The 27,372-nt window shown below is 43.0% G+C and overlaps 1 protein-coding gene across 1 annotated transcript in view; it reads right to left on the bottom strand.

Annotated features, from left to right (window-relative positions):
- Window positions 1–27,372, bottom strand: part of FAM120A (family with sequence similarity 120 member A) — a 125,257-nt gene that overhangs the window by 48,819 nt on the left and 49,066 nt on the right. The window contains exons 3-8 of the mRNA XM_073592325.1: window positions 24,815–24,897; window positions 21,656–21,784; window positions 18,698–18,794; window positions 15,860–15,948; window positions 15,227–15,510; window positions 700–787 (exon numbers count right to left, since the gene is read on the bottom strand). Coding sequence (XP_073448426.1) covers window positions 700–787; window positions 15,227–15,510; window positions 15,860–15,948; window positions 18,698–18,794; window positions 21,656–21,784; window positions 24,815–24,897 — 770 coding nt within the window. The remainder of the gene's footprint in view (window positions 1–699; window positions 788–15,226; window positions 15,511–15,859; window positions 15,949–18,697; window positions 18,795–21,655; window positions 21,785–24,814; window positions 24,898–27,372) is intronic.

The following is a 27,372-nucleotide window of genomic DNA, read 5'->3' as shown; positions in this document are numbered from 1 at the left end:
GGACTGCCCCACAAGATCATCTGTCCCTCAATAAACGAGTAGGAATAAAGTCAGTTTAAAGTGGTGTTAAACACAAAAGCAAACATTATATTGCACCAAGTTCACAAGTTTTAGATGTGATGGCAGCATTCAGCATTCTCTCTTTTTTTAAGCTTTCTTCTAATTTTATATGGTGATCCAGCCAGCCAGTCTGTTTATCAAAAGCACATGCTTCTTCAGCAGAATGTTTACACAGAGAGAAACTACCACTGACAGGGGTGCTTAAATGATCAGCTTTTATTTATTCATGTAAAACTTTTATCCCAAAAAGGGAAAAACAGTTTGCTGTAATTAAGTATAAACCGTGAGCTTGAGTTTAGCTTCAATTTGATGGTATATTTAAATCTGCTAGAACATCTAACACTACCTACACACCCCCCCCCCCCCCCAGGATGACAATGGTATTGTCTGCTGGGCTCATTCATGCAGAGTGGTGTCTCACTAATACAGGAGGTGCGTTTCTGGCCAGATCACCAGTTGAAAACGGAGGGGAAAAAAGAAAATAAGTGGTGCAGCTACTACATCTAATCACTGGTAAGCTGCAATATAATACATTTGGGTTTAATACCGCTTTAACTTGCTTTTATACTTTACACATCAACCAGAGCAGGGCAAAAACTTCCCCAAGTCAATGTTTGTTTATAAATCTAAACTAATTACCTTTACTTGGTCTGCATTATCCTTCTTATTTGTTTTACCAGATGATTTTGCTTTTTTATCCCATCCAGGCTTATTTCCACTGACATGACTGAAAAGAAAAAAAAAAAAACACAGCTATTTATCATCTGAAAGATCGATACATCACAGTCCTTAACCCCCCCCCCGTACCAAGCACACATACCACTTAAACCAGGGAAAGGTCCCAAATTCTGTGAATCTTAAGCCTCGTACACACGATTGGACTTTATACAAACTTTTCCGTGGATTTCTGTACAAAGGGCGTTGGCCGTGAATTTGTTAAGCATACACACGGCAGGACTTTTTAGGCAACAAACAAGAAACGTAGTGACGTTTTAACGTGCTGTCGACACTTCTAGAGAGGACGTTCAAAACTCCGGCGCACCCTTTGGTCAACTTCTGTATTGTTGTCTGATCTTTTGCACTGGTTCTGAGCATGCATGTTTGTACTTTGTACTAAAGTCCGATGGTTTTGTGTACACACCATCGGACTTTTGTTGCCGCCAAGTTTGTCTGTTCGCACAGCCAACATTTGTCCGATGAAACCGAAAAAGTTTGTCCAATGGAGCGTACACACGGTCGGATGTTGCCTTAAAACAGGTCATTTGCATGTTTGTTGTCAAAAAGTCAGATCTTGTGTATTTCCCTTCTGAATTATGAATTAAAAGGTCCTAACTAAGGTCTTGGCTATGAGACTGACAAAACTTTTACCATCCTTGGTTAGTATTGACCAAACTGGTTTTATCCCAAGTAAATCAACTGACATTAACCTTCGCAGGGGGTCCTGACACACTTGCAGCTCCCCCCAAACGAGTCAGATTCCGGGTTCTGGTTATGCTAGATCTAGCCAAAGCATCTGACTCAGTTGATTGCGTCTACAGGTCTGCTTTGTTGGAGGTGTTGGGTTTTGGGCCACGTTTCCTTAATTATATTAAAATACTTTATAAAGCTCCATTAGTACAGATTACATTGGGAGGTGGGTTGTCCGAATCATTTTCCATTGGCAAGGAGTCGAGGCAAGGTTGCTCGTTGTCCCCAGCATTATTTGCTTTACTGATGGAACCAATTGCCCGAACCATACCGTATATACGAGTATAAGCCGAGACACCTAATTTTACCACAAAAAACTGGGAAATACATATTGACTCGAGTATAAGCCTAGGGTGGGAAATTCAGCAGCTACTGGTAAACAATGCCAATCTGCAGCCTCACTGTGCCCATCTGCAGCCTGCATCATCAGTGCCCATCTGCAGCCTCACTGTGCCCACCTGTACCTTTGATTACAAACAGCGGGTGTCTCCGCTGTGTCATGCAACTGCAGTCTTAACTGTTTGGCGGCCGTCCACTGTAACAAAGCCCCGCCTCCTCCTCGTCCGTGATAGACGGAACACTGATTCAGTTTCCCAGCATTGTATCAGTGTTCCGTCTATCACGGACGAGGAGGTGGTGGGGCTTTGTTACAGTGGACGGCCGCCGAACAGTTAAGACTGCATGACAGCAGGAAAACCTCACTCGAGTATAAGCCGAGGGGGGCTTTTTCAGCATAAAAAAAAATGTGCTGAAAAAGTCGGCTTATACTCAAGTATATACGGTATCTCCCCACATATTAAAAGGTATACCGGTTGGTCCTGCTGTTGAATAAGTGGCGTAATACGCTGACGACATGACTTTTTTTGAACGACCCAGGCCCTTCCCTTAAGGAGGCTCTAGTGATGATTTCCTCTTATTCCCCTTTAACAGGTTTAAAGGTCAACTGGGACAAGTCCCTCATTTTACCCATTGATCGGGAGGCGGGGGTATGGCTGACCCAGAATTGTCATTGCAGTGGACTCCTACTGCCAAATACTTGGGGGTGGGGTCATCTCCTCTGATGCATCAAAATATACTACCTTAAATTTGTTGCCGCTATTGAATCTGGCGAAGCAACTCTTGTCGGCATGGGTAGGATTAATCTCATTAAAATAAAATTGCTTCTCTCTAGACTATATTTACTTTGTCATGTCCCTGTGTGGATTCCCAGAAAGTATTTTAGACAATTCGACTATGCAATGGTTTAGTTTAAATGGGGTTCACAGCAGCCCAGGTTTAGGTTGGCATTGATACAGAGACCATGGACGCAGGGTAGGTTGGCATGTCCTGATTTATTTGCATATTATATTGCTGCTCTTACTTAGGCATACAACTGGTTGGTAGCAGATGAGGTGAATGCTGCTGTGGTACTAGAGGCAGCATATCTTTGTAATATGAAGCCCTAATAGGATTTTTGACCGTAAAATCAATTTGTCTCAGTTCATTGACAGACACAGCGCTCCATTATTCAGAACCATAGGGTTATATCACCCCCTACAGGAGTAGGACACTAGGCAGAAAAAAAAATAAATAAATAAAAAAAGACTTGGCAGTCCTAGGTGATATACACCCCCTCTCTGCTATAGGCCTTCGGTTTAGTAACAGGCAGTGTCAGAAGCATCAAAACTGCTTAGAGGGGTACAAAGTGCGTCTGTCAATGAACTCAGAGAAATGGAATTTACGGTAAGTCAAAAATCCCATTTTGTCTTTCGTTCATTGACAGACACAGCGCTCCATTATTCAGAACCATAGGGACATCCCAAAGCAGTGCCAAACATGAGGGGTGGAACAACGAAAAATCCAAAGGCTAACACAAGAGCCAACCAGGTAACAGGAGCTCAATACAGAACTGGAGCCCAACCTGAAAAATACACCCCCAAGAGAGAATACAACACCTTACGGCCAAAAGAAGCATCCTTAGATGCCAGTACATCCACGTTGTAGAATTTTGTGAAAGTGTACACCAACGACCAAGTGGCTGCCTTGCAAACCACTGTAGCTGACCCCTGATGATGGAATGCCCAAGAAGCAGTAAGCAGGCAAGTGGAATGCACCGTAACAGGGAAAGGAGGAACCCAACCCCTGATAGAATAGGCCAGAGTCATCGTCTGTCTGATACATCTAGAAAGGTCTTTTTTGGCCCGTCCGTGATCACAAACAGTGAATCTGAACTCCGAAAAGACCCTGTGACTGCCAAATACACAACGGAATCGCCTGAACACATTCAGGGCATGTAAGGTAAAACCCTTAGGACATTTTGACCTGGGACACAAGGAAGGCAATACAATGTCCTTCATCAAAAGGAATCAAAGGAGGGAACCACGGACAAGGGCGAAGAGCCACTTCATCTTTGTGGATCACCAGGTAAGAAGTATGACATGGTAACGTCTATAGTTCCGACACTCTGTGAGCAGAGGTGATAGCAACCAAAAAAGCCACATTCTGGGACAGAGCAAGCAGAGGAACCTCCTGAATATTTTCAAAGGGAGGCTCCTGCAGAACCAAACGCAAAAAAAGCAGATCCCATGGCGCTAAAAGAGACCGCACCAGAGTAGGCAGATGTCGAACCCCTTGATTAAGAGTACGCACCAAGGAGTGCGAGACCAGGGGATGCCCAAGAAAACCACCAAGGCTGACAACTGGACCTTGATGGTAGTCAAGTTCTGCTCAACCCCCCTGTGAAGGTAGGTCGAAATCCGAGCCACCGAGAAAGAACGAGGGTAAATGGGGTAAAAGCGCTTCACACCAGAATATGTATGCTATCCACATCCAGTGCTAAATCTTCCTAGAGGAAGGCTTCCTAGCCTTCAGCAGCATAACTTCAGCAGCTAGCTCATAACAGCCAAGCCTTCAAAACCAGCGACTGAAGCAGGATGGAATATCGCCCTTGTGACAGTAGAACCTGTCTGAGAGGGAGTCCCCAAGGGACGTCAGCGACAAAGCACACCAGGTCAGCTTACCAAGACCAACAAGGCCATCCAGGCCCACTAGAATGACCGGAATCCCATCGGCTTCGATCCTGCGCAAAAGCCGCGGCAGAAGCTTGAGAGGAGGAGAGGCGTAGATCCGACTATACCAGCCCCATGGGGCCACCAGAGCGTCTGCAGTGTCTACCAGAGGATCCTGTAACCATGCCAGAAACCTCAGTACCGTTCCGTTAAGCCGGGACGCCAACAGATCTACCTTGCGGGTGTGCCATCGGAGACATATCGGATAAAACACATCCTGGACCGACACTAGCCGACTGAGGCAACCGCCTGTCAGTTTTCCACTCCTAGAATGCATACGGCGGAGGGGGCTGGAACAAGGCGTTCTGCCCACCGGAGAATGCTGGCTACTGTCAGGTGCCAGCATCCTCCGAGTGCCAACACACTCTTCGTTCCGCCCTGGTGATTGACATAGGCCACCTCCGTCTGACTGGATTCGTACCAGGAGCCCCCAAAGAAGTTGACCTCCATGATCCTTACATATTCTGATCGCTCGAAGTCCCGGGATATTGATCATCAGTCCAAATTCCTCCAGCGTCCAACGACCCTGAGCAGAACAGTCTCAGGACACCTCCCCACCCCGGCAGACTGGCATTGGAGGTGACCACTGTCCAATACAAAGGGAGAAAGAATATGCCCTGCCGAAATCCTGGAGAGCGAAGCCATCAGACCAGGGACCCCTGGTTTTCTGGCTCAGCCGAATCTGATAGCCCAGGCACCTTGGGCACTTTACGACAGGATCTCACTTGAAGGGAGCTGGTATGGAACTGCGCAAATGGAACCACTTCAAAAGGTAGATACCATCAGGCCCAACACCTACATGCAGGACCGCAGGGAGGCCCACCTGCGAGACAACAATAGTTGAAGCGCAGCATGCAACTTCCGGAGTTTGTCCAGAGGAAGAAACACTCTGGCTAGAGATGAAACCAGAGTCAGGCCCAGATATAATCCAGTTTTCTGGAGGGAGCCAGAGCAGACTTCAGGTTGTATAGAAGCCAACTGAAATCTGTGGTCTGAATAGCAAGCTACGTGACCCATTTGGGTAGTTGAGGACTCTGCTCGCAGAAAAAGGTCGTCCTGGCAGCCCAGGACCAAAATCCCCTGCTGACGTAACCATGCCAGAACGGTTGCCAACACCTTTGTGAATATGCAAGGAGCGGAGGCAAGACCAAAGGTCAACACCACGAGCTGATAATGCTCTTCTCCCACAGTAAAAACAGAGGAAGTGTTGGTGTAGGGCATATTTTGGAGTGCGTAAATAAGCATCCGTGAAGTCGACAGAAACCAGAAAGTCCCCATGATGAAGGGACGCCACCACCATGCAAATGGACTCCATTCTGACCTTCTGTACCCACCAGGACAAGCACACCCCAAAGCAACAGGGCTTGCACAGCCCCAAGGAGAACTGACAACAGTCCAGTGACAGACACCTATTGGAAGAAGAAAACCCTTTTCGGGGTTCAAGGCCGGAACACTAGGACATAGGTGAGGACATGCTGAAGGGGCTTTGTCCGTGGGTTTAGGGAGCCCCGCTCTCGGCTCCCCAGACCAGGTCCATTGTGTTCCGAGAAGAAGAACTGCATCTACTACAAGACCCTTTTCCCCATTTCAGAAACTGGAAGATATGTACACTTCCCTTCTGTGAGGCTCGAAACTATGTCATCCAGGATAGCTCCAAACAGACAATTGCCTTAAAATGGTAACCCAGTCAGAGCTTTTTTAGAAGCCCAGACCGCAGACCAACACTTAGGCCACAATACATGTCTAAGCACCACTGCAGAAACAGAGAGCTTAGCAACCAGGTGAACTGTGTCCAAGAGGCACTGCATACAAACTGCAGCCCCCAGACCAACTGGTCCCCCAACTCAGCGAAAGCAGAGGGAATCTGCTCCCCCTCCAGGTATGTCAGCCGGATCGTTAAATCCCGGAGACTCCTCTACCAGAATCATGGTCACCTTGCGCAACCCAGAGACAGGGGGATCCACTGGTGGAACAGTCCACTCTTTAAGGAGGGACCCCACAAAGGGGTACCTCACAGCAAAGCGTCTTTGGAACCACAAAGGGGTGCTTTGGACACTCCCAGTCTTTACGAACAAATATTACAAAATAGAGGGGAGAAGGGAACACTTTTGCCATGCCAAGGGGACCGGCACCTCCGCCACAGCTGCATCCTCCATCTTTAAAGTTTCCCGTACAGATGTAATAAGGGTGGCATCTAGCACTTTCTTGTGCACCACTGCAGTTGTGGAGGAACAACCTCACTGACAGGACAGGGAGTGTGGCCACCAACCCCGCAAGGTGGCCTACATCCATGACGGCAGAGCCAGACATGGGATCAGTCGAGACTGATGAGGCAGGGGGAGTCATGTACTAGCCTATATGTCTAAGCGCCACTTGTGAAAATGAAAAGAACTCAGGGGGCCGCCGCCTGAGACCACCACCATAGGCCGTCAGTGAGGTCCCACACATGTGATGTCAACCGAGGCCCTGCAACATGGGGCGCGGACCAAGGCTCCTCACAAGGGGCACCGACTGAGACAGATGCCCCGCACAGGGGGCACCATTGGACCCCTAACAAGGGCACTGGCTGAGACCCTGCACAAGGGGCCCCTACGGAAAACCCTGCACAGGGGGCACCACTGGACCCTTCACAGGGGGCACTGGCGGAGGCCCCTCACAGGGGGCATCCACTAAGGCCCCTCACAGGGGGCGCCTATGGAGGGCCCACTTAACCCCCAAAAAGGGGGGGTGTCACCTTCAAAGCACTGTCCCTCTGGTAAAAGGCGTCCAGCATGGCCGCGCAGACTAGTAGGCCGCAAAAGCCGTGGCCTAAATTTTCGGCTGCCCGTCGCGAGTGCACAGGCCCGCGGGGGGGAGGCCAGACCAGGCAGAGCCGAGGAAGGAAGGCGGATGCCAGCAATGGAAAGCCGCGGTCTCCGCCTCCCGCTCTAGGGCCACCCCACACATGCTGGGTCGGTAGGCCGCGGCCTAAATTAGTGGAGGGCCACCGGTCACCGGCCCAACCATCCAGCAGGTGCCCAGATGTACCTCCCATAGTGACAACCCTGGAGGGGGGAGTGGACAGAGTGTCTGAAGCCCCGAGGCCTGGGCCTCACCTGGGGAAGGGGGGGTGCTTTGGAGAACCCCAGAGGGGCCAACCACCCCAAGGAGTACCCATGCCCCACACCACTCCAGGAAAGGAGAAGAGGCCTCTTACTTACCACTCCAGCGAAGTGCACGGGTAACGCTCCCAGACAGATCCTCCTCGCCACCGAAGTGGGGGGGCTGTCGGCCACGAGGAACGCTGCAACACAGACGAGACCTGGTCGTATGCGAACTCCCAAGATGTTTAACTCGCAGGGCCAGCCCCCGTCCAGTGGGGCTATGTTGCGGCCAACCTAGCACATGGCTGCGGTCTTCACGCCCTCGCTGCCCAGACTGGGGAGACCACTGGATCTTAGTGTCCAGCCCGTTACCCAGTCCAGCAGTTGATTGTAGATCTCACCGGAAAAATTCCAAGAGAAAAAAAGTAGTTTAAAAAGCAAAAAAAAAAAAAAATTGCCAGGACCAGAGATCCCAGAAGGGAACTAGGTCCTTACTCATGACTAGGCAGAAAAAAAACGAAGGCCTATAGCAGAGAGAGGGATGTATATCAACCTAGGACTGCCCATACGCGCAGCCAAGTCTTTTTTCTGCCTAGTGTCCTACTCCTGTAGGGGGCAATATAACCCTATGGTTCTGAATAATGGAGCGCTGTGTCTGTCAATGAACGAAAGAGAATTATTATTTGGAGACTCCTCAACCCTCTTTCCAACTACACTTTCCATGAAATCCATCATAAAGGACCGGCGATTGCAACATCGATGGTCCTCCCAGAATTTCTTGTACCATACACAGCTGTGGCTCAACCCCTCTCTCAAACAATTCTCTTTGTTTCCAGAACCCAATATATGGGCTGCTAATTAAATACCGTAGCCAAATTTGTACAGGGGGTGGTCTCCAGACTTTTGATTCCCTTAAATTGACCTACTTGCTCCCTAACTCGTACCTGTTCCGTTACCTCCAGTTGCGCCATGCATTTCACAATAAACTGTTATCCCTTACACTATCAGGGATTGAGTCCCTATTGCGAGAGGAAACTTTAGAGAAACCTCTCTCCACCATTTACAAGGCCCTTCAGCCCACTATACATTGGTCTTGATAAGGTTTTGTCCTGTTGGGGCACGGAGGTCCCGGAGCTGGATTCAGAGGATTGGGAGGATGTTTGGGAAAACCCCACGCAACACCTGGTTTAGGCCAGGGATCGATTAATACAATTAAAAATTCTTCAGAGTCTATCTCACTCCCCAAAGATTACATAAAATTTTTCCTTCGCACTCATTTGCATGCTGGCGCTGTTCGGAAGACCCTGCCATGTGTGGCCAATGTAGTACTTAATAAATGTGAAGAAGAAAATATGTATGCTAAAAAGCGGGAGGGCCTCCTATTTTATAAGCGATACATTGATGATATCATACTATTATAGGAAGGTTCCACAGAGAGTCTGAAATCATTTATTAGGATGCTAAACACAAACATGTATGGTTTGAAATTCACAGAATATCACACAGAGTTAATTATCTAGATCTGGTACTCACTAAAAAAACTAAATAAAATAACTACCAAAACATTTTTCAAAGAAACCGGCAAATGGTTATGTGCCTTTACAAAGTTGTCACCACGATCCACCCACAATGGCTTAGCCGGGATACCCAAAAGCCAATTTATGCGAGTGAGAAGAAATTGCGAGCTTGCAGGATTTTAAAACTCAGATATCCTCATCACTAGCTTTATTGAGAAAGGTTATAAACCTAAAGAATTGGAAAAATGTAGAAATAAAGTTTCACTCCTTGATAGAAATTAGCTTCTAACACTAAACCTAGAAAATTTAAAAGGGGAATTGGCATTCATCACAGTATTCCACAGACCGTATAGAAACACTGCCCAATCCTTCTTAAGGCTAAAGATCTAAAACCCCTCCTGCCAACAAAACCAAAATTCATATATAGAAGGGCCCCAGGATTAAGAAATAAGATAGCACCTAACGTTCTAGATCCCCAAAAAAAACAGAGCACCATTTTGGATAGAGGGCTTTCATTACTGCACTAGATGTAGAGCCTGCCAAACAACGAAAAGGAAAAGCAGAAAAATAGACAGGTTCCAATTAGTAATCAATAAACAAGAACACAAGATATAGTCACTTATCACATGTGACTCAGAGTACGTAACTTACGTGTTGGAATGCCCCTGCCCAATGCAATATGTGGGGAGGACAACACGCAAGTTACGTACCAGGATTAACGAACATATCACCAACATTGCCAAAGGGTTCGTTAAACATAGGTTTTCAACACACTTTAGATTAAACCACAATAGGGATCCTCGTTTGTTGAACTTTTATGGGATAGACAGAATATCCAAACATTGGAGAGGCACATATCCCAAACAGGCGGTCTCCAAGAATGAAAATCAGTGGTTATACCGACTGGGCACTATGCAGCCAGCCGGTATGAACATAGAGAGTTAGAAAAACTCTAACTAATGAATGAATAGGGTCCCGTGAAGAATAAAAAGTTTGAGGTTCACAATATATTTACTTCAATGGCTAACTAGGTCTGTACCACCCAAGTATGTGGCCAGACTACGTTTATCAACTGGTTTGGTATTTTAATAAAATACATTTTTCTATTTTTTTAAAAAAATTGAATTTTTTTTATATTCTTTTGTATATTTTATATGGGATTTGAATACTCTGCATGGGTAACCAATGCATATATAATAAGATCAATAGAAAGCTGCATGAATAATCTTCACGAATGTGGAGGGCGGAGAATTGTAGCTCCACCAATCACAGTCATTTCCTAGCCATAAAAGGCGAGCATGCCCAGTGACCGATACGCTTCATGATGACGTAATTCTTACGAAACGTATGTCGAGGCGCATCTGGTCATGTCACCTCCAGATCCCAGCTTCCGGTTTCTCTCCTAGCACGAGTGGAACGCACGCCAGCTTGGACGTGAGCCCAGTGGTGAGCAGCTCTCATATTGCAATTCATGCAGGCTATAGCTTCGGAGTGCCAGGCTAAGGCACCCACTAATGTAAGCAGGGACCCCACCCATTGCTTGTATTATTTTTAAATAAAAATACAGTATTGTGCTATGGATTGTCCTTTTGTTTCTGTATGAGATATTTTGGAGGAGAAGAGGAAAGCACAGAGGCTTCATCCATTAACCAAGGGTACCTAATAGGATTTCCCTACAGCGCATTAGTCCGTCTTTTTAACAACTTGCCTACAGGGGACTTACACCCAATTCCTGCCCAGGCCATTTTTCAGCTTTCAGCGCTGTCGCACTTTGAATGACAATTGCGGTCTTGCTACACTGTACCGAAACAAATTTTTTTATCATTTTCTTCACACAAATCTTTTGGTGGTATTTATTCACTGCTGGTTTGGTTTTTTTAGTAAAAAATAAGACCAAAAATTTTGAAAAAAAAAAATTTTGTTTACTTAGTTTCTGTCAGTAAATTTTGTAACCAAAGTAATTTTTCTCTTTCACTGATGTGCGTTGATGAGGCGGCATTGATGGACACTGATAGGCTGAACTGGAGGGCATTGATGAGGTGGCACTTATGGGCACTGAGGAGGCACTAATATGCCACACTGATGGGCGGCACTGGTGGGCACTGATAGGTGGCACAGATAGGCGGCACTGATGGGTGGCACTGATGGGCGACACTGATGGGCATTGATCGACAGCGGTGATGGGCATTGGTGGGCAGCACTGATAGCACTGACTGGCATCGCTAATGGTCACTGATTGGTGGCAGTGGTGGGCACTGATTGCTGGCACTGTTGGCACTATATTGTCAGTGTGAGGCGAGGAGCACCGATTACCGGCATCTGTTTACATGTGACCGGCTGGGGACGCGGCTCTTTACAGAGATTGTAAAGTACGAGAGTCGCACCGCCCCGCCGTCATTTGACAGTGGGTGGGCAGCAACTATTTAATTAAAGAGGTCATTATCCATCTGGTGAGCAGTTTTTTGGTGTCATTTTTATGTTAACGGTGAAGGAATTCTTCTCTGCCATCAAGATTTAAGCCGCTATCAATTCACATTGTGGACTTTATCACTTTATGTTTTTATTATTAATTTTCTCACATTGGTATATTGTTTGCTGCACTTTATATTGGAAATGATTTACCTATGTCCTATAGCACTTTTTCAGGCAGGTAGTAGTTACCTCATTTGCACTTTTATTGCACATGTCACTTTATTCCATGATATATGGTCTTTAAGATAAGGCACTTATTAGTTACACAGCGTCCCCCATCACCCATTTTCCAATTGCACAGTGTTCTTTCATTGTTTGGGGGAGCCTATCACTGTGCAGGCTCAGCACCCAGCCATCTCCCTCCACCTATCACTGTGCGGTCTCAGTGCCCAGTAGAGCTGCGCAATTAATTATCGCAATTTTTTCCCCTTTGCGATCCTTGACAAAGTATTTTCCTGATTTTTTCTATGCAGAGAATTCTCTGCTCTGCTGAAGCCACAGCCATCAAAAGAAAAGAAAAAAAAAAAAAACGGGCAGTCTGCCAAGTATCACAATATTCTTCAGCCAGGGAACGAAGTATAAACATTGTAACAATTTGTCCTTTAGATCACAGGAATACACTTCGGTGTGTAAATGAGGAAAGTTTATCCACTTAAACATTAAACCTTTTTTGTACATTTGCTGGTTTCAAGTTAAAATCATTTTTTGCTAGAAAATTACTTAGAAGCCCCAAATATTATATGTATTTTTTTTTTTTAGCAGAGACCCTAGAGAATAAAATTGGTTGTTGCAATATTTTATATCATACTGTATTTGCGCAGGAGTCTTTCAAATGCAATTTTTTTGCAAAAAAATACACTTTAATGAACTAAACAGTAAAGTTAGCCCAATTTTTTTTGTATAGTGTGAAAGATGTTACGCTGCGAGAAACATGATCTTTATTCTAAGCAAAAGAATTGCGATTCTCATTTTGGCCAGAATCGTGCAGCTCTAGAGCCCAGCTGTCCCCCTTCACCCATCACTGTGCGGGCTCAGTGCCCAGCCATCCCCCTCCATCTATCCCTGTGCGGGCTCAGTGCCCAGCTGCAGGCATCATCCCGGTACCGTTGTTTGCAGCGGGCGATCGGCTATCCAGATATAACAACTGAAGAGGCTAAAAGCCGCTCGGCTGTTATACCGGAGGAGCGGGAGGGGACGTCCCCCCTCCCGCCGCTCTTACCGAGCCTTCCGTGCCATCGGGAGGTCCGGTGACCAATCAGCTGCCTCCGGCAGCTGGAACAAAGCTGTGGGCGACTTTGTTCCAGCCTTCTAATTGTAAATGAGGAAGCAACGTCATGATGTCACTTCCCGTTTACTCGGCTGCCAATGGCGCCGGTTTTAAAAAGATACACAGTATTCAGAATCGCCGTTTTCGGCGATCTGAATACTGTGAAGACCCCCGATCCCTCCATAAAAAAAAAAAAGAGTACCTGTCATCACCTATTACTGTCACAAGGGATGTTTACATTCCTTGTGACAGCAATAAGAAAGTCATCAAAACATTTTTTTTTTTTTAAAACACAATTTATAAAAATAAAAATAAATAAGAAAAAAAACACACAACATTTTTAAAGCGCCCCCGTCCCCGCGAGCTCGCGCAGCAAAGAAAACGCATACGGAAGTCGCGCCCGCATATGTAAACGGTGTTCAAATCACACATGAGGTATCGCCGCGTCCGTCAGAGTGAGAGTAATAATTCTAGCACTAGACCTCCTCTGTAACTCTAACCTGGTAATCGTTAAAAAAAAAAAAAAAAAAAAAAATCGTCGCATATGGAAATTTTTAGGTACCGCAGTTTGTCGCCTATTTACTCGGCGTAACATCATCTTTCACATTATACAAAAAAATTGGGGTAACTTTACTGTTTGGATTCTTTAAAATTCATGAAAGTGTCTCTTTTCCCAAAAATTTGCGTTTAAAACACCGCTGCACAAATACCGTGTGATATAATATATTGCAACAATCGCCATTTTATTCTCTAGATTCTCTACTAAAAAATATATATATCAAGTTTGGGGGTTCTAAGTAATTTTCTAGCAAAAAATACGGATTTTAACTTGTAAACACCAAATTTCAGAAATAGGCTTAGTCATGAAAGGGTTAATAGTGCAAAAAATAAAAAACCCAGTCATGATTAAATACCATGAAATGAAGCTCCATTTGTGTAAACAAAAAGGATATAAATTTCATTTGTGTACAGCGTTGCATGACCACGCAATTGTCAGTTAAAGTAGTGCAGTATAGCAAAAAAGCTTTGTTAGTTTAAAAAAACCTGGCTCCTAACTTTTTTTAGCTGCCTCCTAGATTCAAAGCAAATTTTTCAAGCCCTGTCTTAGCCCACCTTTTGGAGGCAATAATCGTAATCAAGCACCTTCTGCAGCTCAGAATAAAACTTCTACTCTTCTCAACTGGAGGTTTGTCCTACTCTCTTGAAGCAAACTGCTACAGTTGTTTCCAGTTTGAAAGGTTCCTTCTCCTATTTTAAGTCATTCCAAAGATGTTCCATTGGATTCAGATCAGGACTCAGCAGACAATTTCAAAACAGTCCAATGTCTGCTTATCAACCATACTTGGGTTCTCTTAGACCCCTTTCACTGTGGGGCGCTTTGCTGGCGCTATAAACGCTAAATATAGCGCCTGCAAAGCGCCCTGAAAGAGCCACTGCTGTCTCTCTAATGTGAAAGCCCTGAGGGCTTTCACACTGGAGCGGTGCGCTGGCAGGACGCTAAAAAAAAGTGCTAGCAGCATCTTTGGTGCGGTGTATACACCACTCCTGCTGATTGAAATCAATGGGGCAGCGCAGCTATACTGCCGGCATAGCGCTGCTACAGCAGCACTTTGCGTTTTTTTTAACCCTTTCTCGGCCGCTAGCGGGGGGTAAAAGCGTCCCGCTAGCGACCGAATAGCGCCGCAAAATTGACAGTAAAGCACCGCTATCTTTAGCACCGACACACCCACCGCCCCAGTGTGAAAGGGGCCTTAGATGTACGTTTTGTGTTATCATTTTGGAGGATCCATGACCTAAGACTGAGGCAGGAGTCAGCTTACTGGGGGGGGGGGGCACTCTAGCTAGGAACAATGCTAGCAGATAACTCTCTGCAGAGAGAGAACACAAAGTTATGAGCTCACAAAATTTCTGGCAGGATAAAAATCTTTTTTTTTTTTTCTTTGCACTTGTCAAACAGATAACAAAAAGCTTTTCATTATATATTCAAAAGACCATAGGCGAGCAAATAAGACAAATGTTAACATTTAAACACACTTTAAATTCTGGAATTCTGCTTTTCTGTTAAAGTGGTAGTAAACTCATTTTCTAATAAAGCTTTCCTGTTGGTAAAATGAATATTTCCTAAACATGCACCATTTAGGAGATATTCTAGCGAACAGCAGCCAGTGACGTCACCGACACATGTGCTCTAAAGGAATGGCATACCCGGGCCGTTCCTTCAGAGCTTTGTGCTGCAGGAGTGAGGTCATTGCACCTCAGCTATTCAAGCCGATCTCTTTTTATTCCATAGAAAACAGATTACAGAAAACTCACTTGCTGGCTCCTGCATTGCCATCGTCGTTGTCAGAAGATGAGGAAGCAGAAGATGTTGGGAAGTAGGTGGAATCCACATGGTTGGGGCTCCCGCTCTGTGCTGGGTTGATTGGAGAAGAACGCTCGTACAGTGGGGTGTGTTTGCCTTCATGAGGAATGTTACTGTAGTTATTCTGTTCAGAAACGCTCTTATTTGTAGGACTGACAGTGGCAGTGGATTCTGAGAGGTTGTATGGATATGGACCTTTACCGATAGCACCACTATGGCCGGACAAGTGAGGAGCCTGTAGGAGTACAGAGAAGATGCTTGCATAAAAAAAAAAAAAAGAAAAAGAAAAAGAAAAAATATCAAACTGTCAGTGGGTTTCTAAACAGTCAAAAAAAAAAAAAAAGCTGGGACAAGATCAAGTACCAACCAGCACAGCAGCAAAAACACCGTCAAAAAGGTGGTGATTGGAGTGAAAACAGGATCAATCCATTGGTACAGCAGAAACAGCTTTAAAAAAGGCTAAAAATTAATTTTGTCTGCAGCAGTTCTAAAATAATCACACTAGCAGTGCAGTATTGCACATTAACTAGTGTTCACATAATGACCCAGCAAATAGGGATAAAAACCAGACATAAAATACTTACCATAGGCTTTGATTGTACAGAAGGCAGAGGAGGCATCTGAGATGGGTTGCCCTGCATCATACAGTGAGCTCTGTTTTGATTTGGTCTGCCTGCTCATAAGAAGAAATACTCCATTAATTCATAAAAATGATAATCAAGCACACAGATACCAAATATTAGTGGCATATGGTAGTGCAATGAAAGAGAAAACGTAACGCACATAAAAGTGGATAGAATGATCATGGAGTATAACACATTTCTCAATCAATAGGTTGGACAATGTACATATTTTAGGAAAAAAAAAAAAAAGTATAAATCTATGTAAAAAGTACTGCTGGAGAGGATAAAAAGTAATAGAAAGGATAAAAAGTAATAGAAAGGCTGAAATACTTACCTTTTCAGTGTGCAGGTCCAGGCACCTTGTCATGCTATCTCTGCTGAAGGGGAAGGTCCACATTCAGAATGACCCCCCCCATTAAAATCAGCAGAGATCACGTAACCTACTACCTTGGCCTTTAGATGTATAGTCAGCACAGAAAGGAGCCTGAAGCAGCATTTTCTCCAGATATGTACAACCCTTTATCAATCCATCACAGCAAAACTCAACACAGCTTTTATGTTAAGTGTGCCTTAAACTGATCAATTACCTTAATTTGCTCCTAGAAAGGTCCCACTGGTTTCTTGATAGCACAAACTGACTTTAATACCTGTACACTTTTTGAGTAAAGAGCATATATGCTGACCGAAGGAAAGTGCAACGTGATAACTCATGATGATATTCCTGCCCTATTGTCTAATCTGTAGGCTGGGGATGTTTTATTACTCAAGCTGGGCTTTCAAGCAGGAGTGCCTAGATCACAAGACTGCCTACAAGATTTACAAATACTTTGACAGGTAATAAAAGAGTTCCAAAATTTGTAGTTTAGCTGAGTATTTAGCTGCTTTCCTTGAGTTCAGTGTTCCTGTCTATATTAGCAGCTAAGGACTCTTCATTTTAGAATTTAAGAGCCAGTCAATAAAATCTAATAGCTGCATTGAAAGCCAATGACATAATTACATTAAAGTGTATGTATAAGCCAAGAAAAATGTGTTTTTAAATGGTAAAACATCGTTTACACGAGCTTACTTTTTCTGCCACATGAGATTTCCCTTCACTTTGTGTCCCAGAGTCTCAAGAGGTAGGAGGAAACCTCTCCAAAAAGGGAGAATTTCTCCCTAACCTCCTCTTTTTTGGGTACCTAATCACTTTCTGGCCCACTAATGGTGGTCACCAGGACAGAACAAATGAGTTTTTGTATTTGAAACTGTCTTACATATAAATTGAATTACCCTTAAGGCTGGTACACAAGGGCCAAATATCATCGGAAACCGGCTAACTTTCGGCCTGTGTGTACACTAGCCTGTACAGGCCAATCTAACGACAGCTTCTATTCAACGGGCATGCTGGAAAATTAGCATCCAATCAGCACTTGCAGCCAATGTGCTGTGAGCATTGATCAGCGTGTTCTGGCGGGGGGGGGGATGGGGTTGGGCATACACCTGTCGGAACACAATTTTTCAGCCCGATGGGTTGAACGGAAATAAAAACTCCCCGTTTCTACCTAGCATAAGTTAACTTTGTATCAGCTTCTTTTAAACTAGGTTTACAATGCTGGGTCTGACTTTGATCTGATTTACAGTGCATCTTAAATGCAACTTTGATAAGGTCTGCAGATTTTATAGGGCCAGAATCACACTGGAAAACGCACCAAAGCAGTACATGAACCTTTTTCGATATCTCTCTGTGCTGAGTGGCTTGGATGTGAACGGGCACCATTGAAAATCGTGTTTTTTTCACTTTCATACAATTCTGTGCGACTCAAGTTGCATCAGAAATTGCACTAGTGTGAAGGACTCTTAATCCCTTTAAATGCCAGCACTGGTTGGGAGAGGGACTAGCAGCACTTTGAGTTAAATGAGGGCTCTACTACATTGTGCAGTGCCTTCAGACAACATCTAAACAGGATTACTGGAGGGGATCCTTCACTGTCCAATCACAAGCTTCAGCTGCATTGTTTTACTGCAGTGCATTCTGCAGAGAGCTCCGGGGCCTTGCTTGTGCTTTCCTCCCTTTTTTGGACAATAAAACAGCATTTTTCACTTCTGTAATTAGACGTTTACCTGGAGTTAAGCTCTCGGGAAACAAATCTAGTATTCTCGCAAGTAACTTTTACCCATTATTTCATTATGCTTAGATGTAGAAGGATGATATACAGCTTTAATTTAAGAAAATAGCAGAATGAATTAAAGTGAGCAACAATGATCAGACATGGAAGGCGCAATTGCTGACCTCCACGTCTATAAATACTGACTGCAATGCTTCAATAGTCAATACCTGAAACAAGTACACAAATACAGAGATCAGACTTGCTTGTCCACATGTCTGTTCTGGGTCACTGACTCAAACTAGGGAAGCCACATGAAGCAGGCACCTAGCATTCTAAATAAGTCAGCTATGGCTGTAACAGCAAATCCCTCAATAAGGAATGGTGTTCTTCCACTGTTCTGAATAGGAGCCAAGGTAGTTATCAGCACAGATCCTGCTCTTAGTGTTAGCTGACTGTTCAGTGCTGTTCTATGAAATGCTTGCAATTGCAGTCTCCGTGACAAAGGTTGCAGGTTTTTCAGCATAAAGCACTGAACCAACAATAACTCATTCCTCACATGATCTCTGAACTGTCACAAAGATCTGACAGTTACAAAGGACTCAATAATGAAACAATCAAGGTAAGAAATGTGAGCCACAGGGACCAGATCTTAATTAATGAATAACATTTATGAATGCATTTTGAAGCAAGTACATTTAGACATTGGACTAACCAAGGTATGGAGCTGGTGGGTATGGCAGGGGCTTGTTGGTGGCTCTGTAGTAAGCGACAGCTCTCTTGAAGCGGGAAACTTTGTCATCTGTTCTGGACTGAAGAACAAATCATTTATATTTTTTATAAGGTGAACAGGTTTAGATGATTACTATGCTACAGCACTTAGAGCTCTTCCTTTTCATTCTATTTCCACGTATATTCCAATAACTTTCATGTTTTTCCGCCTAAAGGCCCCTTTCAAACTTGTGCCACTTGGGACTGCAAAGTCGCATGACAAGTCATACCCCAATTAGTAACGTTCCTATCTGTGCGACTTCAAGTCACAGCGCTACTTTTGTCTGACTTTTATGCGACTTTTGAGGACCTCAAGAATACACAGGCATTGCTTCACTTCATGTCAAAGTCGCAGAAAAGCCGTGCGACTTTCAGGTTGTACAAGTGTGAAAGAGTGAAATGCCAACATTTAACATTCACATCCTCCCCATCATTTCCCATAGTCATGCTTCCTCTCCTACAACATCAACTAACCAAATTAACTACACACACTAACCAGACCTAGATGTCTTATAAGATGTCCACATCCTGAAGATTTGCCTCCCTTCATGACCAGGCCATTTTTACTTGTTGGCCCTACATTACTTTAAGTGACAATTATGCGGTCATGTAACACTGTGCAAAAATGAAATTTATATATTTTTTTACACACAAACTGAGCTTTCCTTTGGTGGTATTTGATCACCTCTGGGTTTTTTTTTATTGTGCACTATTAAAAGGAAAAAGACATTTTGAAAAAAAAAAACAAAAAAAACAAAAATTTTTTACTTTCTGCTATAAAACATATCCAATAAAATAAAAAAAAAAATCTAATTTCTTCATAAATTTAGGCCAATGTGTATTCTGCTACACATTTTTGGTAAAAAAAAATCCCAATAAGCATATATTGATTTGTTTGTGCAAAAGTTCTAACGTCTACAAACTATGGTATATATACTGGAATTTTTTAGATTTTTTTTTCATTCTAGTAATGACGGCGAACAGCTTTGCAGGGAAAGAAAATCCATCACATCCCCGCTGCCAGGATGGAGCTCTGCATTGTTTACAGATGCAGAGCTCCATCCAGCCTCTCTCGATTATCAGCAGGTTGCAGCGGACATCCACATATACACTAAAATTTCTATAAATTTTTTTGTTTTATACTAGTAATGGCGGTGATCAGCAACTTATAGCGGGACTGCAATAGTATGGTGGGCAGCCTGACACTGACACTTTGTGGAAACCAGTGGCACCAATACAGTGATCAGTGCTAAAAATATGTACTGTCACTAAACTAGTAACACTGACTGGGAATGAGTTAACATCTGGGGGCGATTAAAGGGTTAAAAGTGTGCCTAACAGTGCTTGGTACTGTGAGATGCTTTTACTTAGGTATGTGCCGGCTTTTCTCCCCTACTTTGCAGGGAGACAAAAACCAGCACATCCCTGCTGACAGGACAGAGTTCTGTATTGTTTACATTCACAAAACTCTGCCCTGTCATCCTCTTCACCGATCAGCGGGTGCTGTCGAAAAGTGCCCCCTATCGAAAAATGCCTGGCCGGAACTGCGCGTGCGCAGCACATGCGCAGAACGCAGCCTCAGAACACAGCTGCGTTTAAGATCAGCTGTTGTCTCGCGTTGCCAAGGCAAGTTCATGTAGGTGAGGGCTGGATATTTACATGAAGGGGGCGGATATTTCAATGAAGGGCAGTGCTGGGGGTGGAATTATTATCGATGGGCAAACAAATCTGCTGAAGGAAATCTTTGTGTAATATAGAAAAAGCTGCCCTTCAATTGACTAAACACACCCCACAAGCGTTCAAAATTAATAGCAGATAAAGATTTCTTTTGCAGATTTCTTTGGCCACCGATACAAATTCCGCCCCCAGCACTGCCCATCATTGAAATATCCGCTCCCTTCATGTAAATATCCGTCCCTCACCTACATGAACGTGCCTTGGCCACGCGGGACAACAGCTGAGCATAAGCTCAGCTGTTGTGCGACGCATGTGAAGTTCCACCCGGGCACTATTCGATAGCCGGGCACTTCTCGACAGAACACCGGCAGTCAATCATTGTCCGGGACCCGCTGATCGGCTTGTGCTGCAACTAATCACAGCCCAGCCAGCGCCCTACCCAGAAGTGCTGGATCACATATTGAATACGTGATCCAGTGCAGGAGAGCCATTTTCCCGCTGTAGTCTTAGGTGAGGCGATTGGGCAGGTGGATAGAGAGAAAGAAAAGGCGAAAAAAAGGCTTTATGTTGACTATACTGGACTGTAAACATCTCATTTGCTATTTTTCAGATTTTTTTGTAATTCTTACTATTCATATATTTTTTTGTTTTTGTTTATTTTGCTGAATTATGCAACAGAAGTAGAATTTTAGTCTCATTATAAAAATCAAATAAATTATAGAACCCCAGGATGTCTGACCACTGCAGAGAAACTCACCAATAGCAGCAGTCTTCTCTGCAGCCCCTGCAAGCAGATTATATACTGGCGCTGGGAAAAATTAAAAAAAAAAAAAAAAAAAAAAAGGCATTTCCCCGATACATGCATTTTGTTTCAAGTGAATGCACAATTGTGCTGTAACAAGTATTTCACATTTACATGTGCCAGTGGGTGGAACTCTATGCAAGCGGCGCTTGCATGCTCTGTAAAGTATCTGGTATACTATGAATAAATCTGAACAGCAGACACACAGGTACACACCACATCCATCTCTCCTACCACAGACAGTGCTTTATTTCAAAGAAACTGCCTATTTTTCTAAAAAAAAAAAAAAAAAAAAACAAAGAAAAAAAAAAATGTACGCATGTAATACATGGTGTTCATGTACATCTATCAATCATACATTTGTGAAAGACTGGACAAATAAAGGCTGGAGTGACTTACTGTCCATCGTCCCATTTCAATTACCTGTGAATGCTGAAAAACATCTGAAGAAATGGCATCCAAATCATCTGTATTTTTAATGTTGCGCACATAGTCTGCGACCGCTTTGATCACAACATCACATGGAGGTAAAACGAGCTGGTGAGCACGAACCTAAAAAGGTGAAAAAGGTGTCAGTCAATAAATAATGAACCTTAATATCAAATAGCAATAAATGACACGGCTGAATAGCTTTAACTGTAGTAACAGACAAGTTGCAGTGTCATTGGGAGTCTAGGCACAATAAATGATGATAATGGAAACGTTTTTTTGCTTACTGCTGCCATTGCAATTTTGATACCAACTGTCTATATAGAGTTAGACGCTCTACATTGCTTTGAAAACACACATCAAAGAGCTAACTGGTAAACCTATAATATCTGACACATATATTGGAAATCAACCTAACATGATGTGCCTCTTTGAAGAGAGAAATGATTTTGCACGGATACAGAAGAGCAATTTTTTTCCTTAATTAGCATATATTATACAATATTCTTGTACAATTTTCCTTTAGATTTTTCCCAAAAACATAATATGAGGTCATACCTAAACACTTTCTATCTGTATGCAATCAGAGAGGCCCTTGCACTATATAGTTGGTAAATCTAAAGGAAATTTAACAAAAAAATTGTATAAATGTATGGCCAGCTTTAGTCTCTTTTGCTCAGCTTTGAAATGCAGCAACTTACTGTAAGTAGTAAGCATCAGGTTGGATTTGATTTAAATCAACTCGATTTAAACCATCATTTTTAAAAGAGCAACTGTCATCTCTGTCCACAGCGGCTCCTCCTCTGACCCGCTGTTGACTCACCGACAGTCCCATTCACTTAAAAAGCTGGTGAGGCAGCAGTGACACAACAAGCTGAGGGACGTGGTGGCAGCAGGTGAGTGGATGCCCGCTAACAGGCACTGCCATGATGGATCTGAAATGACAGGTGCTCTTTAAATGTAAGGACTTATTCTTGCTGGTAGTTAGAATCTTTAATATTTGCAAACAAAATTAAGGTTTCCTATTCAGAATAATAAGCTCTCAGGTTAGTAAAACAGGGATATCAGAAGCGATTCAGTTTGTAGTGTACATAGATTTGCGAAAACAATGGGATAAAGGAATATTCCTGAATTTTGTTTTATGAATGAGTTTACCAAAAATGTAAATATTGCAGAATATACAGCCTCATGCTACATAACTAAGCTCCATGTCATGCTGAATAAACTAAATTATTAATGTATCTTAAATAGAAATCTATCTTTAAATAGATTTTTACTCCAAAAGCATTTTAATAAAATACATTTGATAAAAATAAAAAAAATACAAATTTAAAAGCAAAAAAATAAATAAAAAAATAAATAAATAAATAAATAAATAAATCAGATTTTTAGATTTAATAAAAAAATTATTGATTTTTATCCACCCTGGTAAGCAGTCATTCAGTGGTGTGCCCTAAAGCATTTGGCATGTGCTTTGACATGCATTGCATTTTTTGAAACTGCTGTTATAAAACTGCTGTTTATTAAAAAGACAGATGCAATTTGGTTTATTAGTTAAAACATTCTTATGCTGCGTACACACGGTCGGAATTTCCGACAACAAATGTTTGATGTAAGCCTGTTGTCGGAAATTCCACCCGTGTGTAGGCTCCATCGGACACTTGCTGTCGGAATTTCCCACAACAAAAATTTGAGAGCTGGGTCTCAAATTTTACAACAACAAAATATGTTGTCGGAAATTCCGATTGTGTACATAATTCCGACGCACAAAATTCCACGCATGCTCGGAATCAAGCAGAAGAGCCACACTGGCTATTGAACTTAATTTTTCTTGGCTTGTCGTACATGCTGTACCTCACTGCGTTCTTGACGTTGGAATTTCCGACAACATTTGTGTGACTGTGTGTATGCAAGACAAGTTTCAGCCAACATCTGTCGGAAAAAAAAACATGGATTTTGTTGTCGGAATGTCCGATCGTGTGTACGTAGCTTTAGGCCGGCCATAGACTGTGCAAATTTCTTTCCTGCAAAAAGAATTTCATACGATTCCCCCATCAACACGGAGAGAATCCCTACTACTAAGCAATGGGCAGCTGTCCACGTCGGGATTAGACAGTAATTATCACTAGCGGCTATAGCCGGCACTTGCGATAATTGCAAGCGAATTCGGCAGGCTGGCTGTACCCAAGTTGATCGATCAACTTGGTACATTCAGCCCGCCCATTAATGCTTCAAATCTCAGCCAGTTCCTGCTGAACCGGCCGAGATTCAAGCAGTGTATGGCCAGAATAACCCTAATGTCTTCCAACCTGACAGAGCCGTTCTGCACAGAAATCCTGAGCTTGGCTCGGTGTCATGGAAGGTAATATCTTGTATGTATATATCCGCACAATTGTATCTGACCCTCTGTGGCTCTATGGGTTGGCTCCCTGGTGCGCTTAAAATCGTTTTTATTTCTTGCCAAATTTTGCCTGGGCTTTCCTCAACCCTCCCAAATTGCCAGGACTTGGGACTGGCATGATATCTGTACACACACATACCAGGGCCAATTTAGACAAGGAACAATTAAAATACCAGTATGTCTTTAGCGTGTGGGAAGGAGGTACCTTGAGGGCTGGTTCACAGCAAATGCAGTCCAGTATGTTTTTTCTGCATCAAAAATGCAAGGACAGAAGATAATATGGGTTCCAATGGCCTCGTTCACACCAGTGTGGTCAGTTCCAGTGTAGGAAAAAAAAAAAACAGAACAAGCTGCATTTTTTTTCAGCATAGAACTGTACTGGAATGCGGCAAAACGAAAAAAAAAAAAAAAAAAAGAAGGAGGATGGGAATGCATCAAAAACGCACTGGAACGCATCTAAATGCATCAACATGCATGCAGAAATGCAATCAATTTTTGTGGTGTGAACTGGCCCTTAATGTTGGCGATAACCCTATAGCAGGGATATGCAAATGGCGGACCTCCAGCTGTTCCAAAACTACAAGCCACATCATGCCTCTGCCTTTGGGTGTCATGCTTGTGGCTGTCAGAATCTTGCTATGAATCATGGGACTTGTAGCTCTACAACAGCTGGAGGACCGCTAATTGCATATCCCTGCCCTATACAGTTATATCAAAGGAAGCAAAGATTAAATCACAGGTTATTTACATACTTTTAATGATGCTAATGGATGATCTGGTCCAAGTAAACTCCAATGGAAAGCAGCTAAATCTTCATCAGGTAGGATGTGGTTACCTAAATGACATACATGCATTTTAGAGAAGACTTAAAAACTGTGTACAATTTACAAACTACTCACTATAGAAGGGTAAAGGCACTCAAATGGCAAATGCCATTTTTGCATTTACTTTTTTACTGTATAATAACTTTTGCATTTACTTTAGGGCTCGTTCACACCATTAATGCATGAAAACCGATGGGAACAGATGGGAAAAGCACGCAGATTTCACTTGCAGAGAAATCAGTTTTCATGCACGTCAGTTATGTGCCCTGTTCACCCCAATGATGATTTCATGTCAGCTTTTTTCCCCGTGCAGAAAACTGCATACATGTTGCAGATTCCTGCACAGAAAAAAAATCTGCATGTGATGCCAGTGTAGTGGTGTGAACAGGGCACATAGAGAACAATCATTTTTGTGCACTTGCAGAATGTGTGTAGAAAAACTGACGTCTCTGCACCATGGTGTGAACAAGGCCTTAACCTTTGTGTCACAGCCAGAACAAAGCAATATGCATGTTTGATTGCACTCATTCAATATGGCCTTGAACACACGATGAGAATATCGGATAAATGATCATTTTATTTATTTATTTTTTTTACATGCTGGTCTCATATTGAAAAATGAAGAGGTTACTCAACTTACAAAAATTCTCATGCTACAGAATACAACTTCGGAAGTGATGTAGTGTATTGTATTTAAGTAATTAATTCTTTAGTTTCTGAGCATGCTCCGTCTTGTTCTTCTGATTTTTTTCGGAAGAAAACTGTACTGATTAAAAGTACAGCCAAAGCTAGTTAGAGTGGACTTCTGTGGATCACAGGAGTGCAGTTCGTTCTGCACTCCTGCGACTCATTTTCAGCTGACAGTCATCAGCTCTCTGCTCACAGGGCACTGAGAACCGAGCGATCAGCCGTGTTCGATTGCTCAGTTCTCAGTCTTAAGCTGGCCATACATTATGCAATTTTCTTATTTAATTTTCTTTAGATTTACCTTAGGCTAGGTAGTAAAAGGGCCTGCCTGATTGCATACAAATTGAAAGTGTTTAGGTTTGACCTCATATTATAAAGGAAAGTTGTACAAGAAAATTGTATAGTGTATGGCCAGCCTTAGAGCCATTGGGGACAGATGCTGCATCCACCTAAAATCACGACCATTTGTCTGAAATTATCTGAAGGGACAAACACGAAAATGTTTTTTTGTACGATACCAGATGGTACGAGAAAAATTTTTTGTTTGTCCCTTCTAATAATATCGGATGAACGGCCATGATCAACTCTTGAAAGCTGTGTACTATAGCTGCACAATTAATCGTTAAAAAAATCGTGATCTCGATTCAAGGCCCCTGACAATCTCTGTTGCAGAGTTTGCCGATTCTTTCATATAACAAGTGGAGAGACTTATCTGCTCACTCAGCTGTCAAAAGAAAACATTGGGGCAGTCTGCCAAGTTTTTAATATGAAACATTGTAACTAACTCTTCCTTAGATCAAAGGGACACGCTTCTGTTTGTAAAGAAAAAATCAGGCCAGGCTGCCAAGTCCTCAACAAAGTGTAAATGCAGGAAGTTTAACCACTTAAAATCTAAATCTTTTTCTGACACTTCTTTAAGTTAAAATCAATATTTTTTGCTAGAAAATTACTTGGAACCCCCAAACATTATACATATTTTAGCAGAGACCCTAGGGAATAAAATGGCAATTGCCATTTTATGTCACACTGTATTTGCCCAGCCGTCTTTCAACGCAATTTTTTGGGAAAAAATACACTTCAATGAATAAAAAAAATAGAAAATGCCGCAAGAATCGTGATCTATCTTCTAAGCAAACAAATTGTGATTCTCATTTTAGCCAGAATCGTGCAGCTCTACTGTGTACTAACCATCAGATTATCGTACGATGACGATCATTTCGAAAGTCGTATTTTTCATCCGATTTTCTGATCGAGTGTACTAAGCTTATTAACCAAGTAGGGAATGTACAGGTTTCTACACCTTAGCACCTAGACATTACCTCTGCCACAAATAATCATCACGTGTCACTACAATGAACTACACTATTGCTATTAAATGCCTCCCTGCTACTTGTGGTAGTCCCACAGGTAGATTTCAGAACATGTCCAGTAATAGGGGCACTTTGGCCACTCAAGCAATAGAGTGTAACCAGCCTGCCCTGGTGGACTGACAGCTGTGTGTTGACTGGTAACGCAACATCCACATGGAAGGATAAACCTTTGTCACAGATATATTACGCAGGCACTTAAATCGTACCTGTCACTTTACAAGTAGTTTAAGCTGACATTAACAGTTAAATGGATAATCCACTTAAAGTGAACCTGTAGCAGGTATAAAAGAAAGCAAGCTAAAATGATTAGCCAGGGTGCAGCTCAGATAATGGGTTTTTTTTGACCACCCCAGAAGATCCCAGACATGTGATGTACAATATGCAGTCAATCTTTGTGAACTTTCTGTTTTAAAAGATACGTTCAGATTT

This window comes from Aquarana catesbeiana, linkage group LG07 (assembly GCF_042186555.1).
Source record: "Aquarana catesbeiana isolate 2022-GZ linkage group LG07, ASM4218655v1, whole genome shotgun sequence".
In the NCBI taxonomy this organism is placed as follows: domain Eukaryota; kingdom Metazoa; phylum Chordata; class Amphibia; order Anura; family Ranidae; genus Aquarana; species Aquarana catesbeiana.
This window is presented reverse-complemented; position numbering and strand designations above follow the sequence as displayed.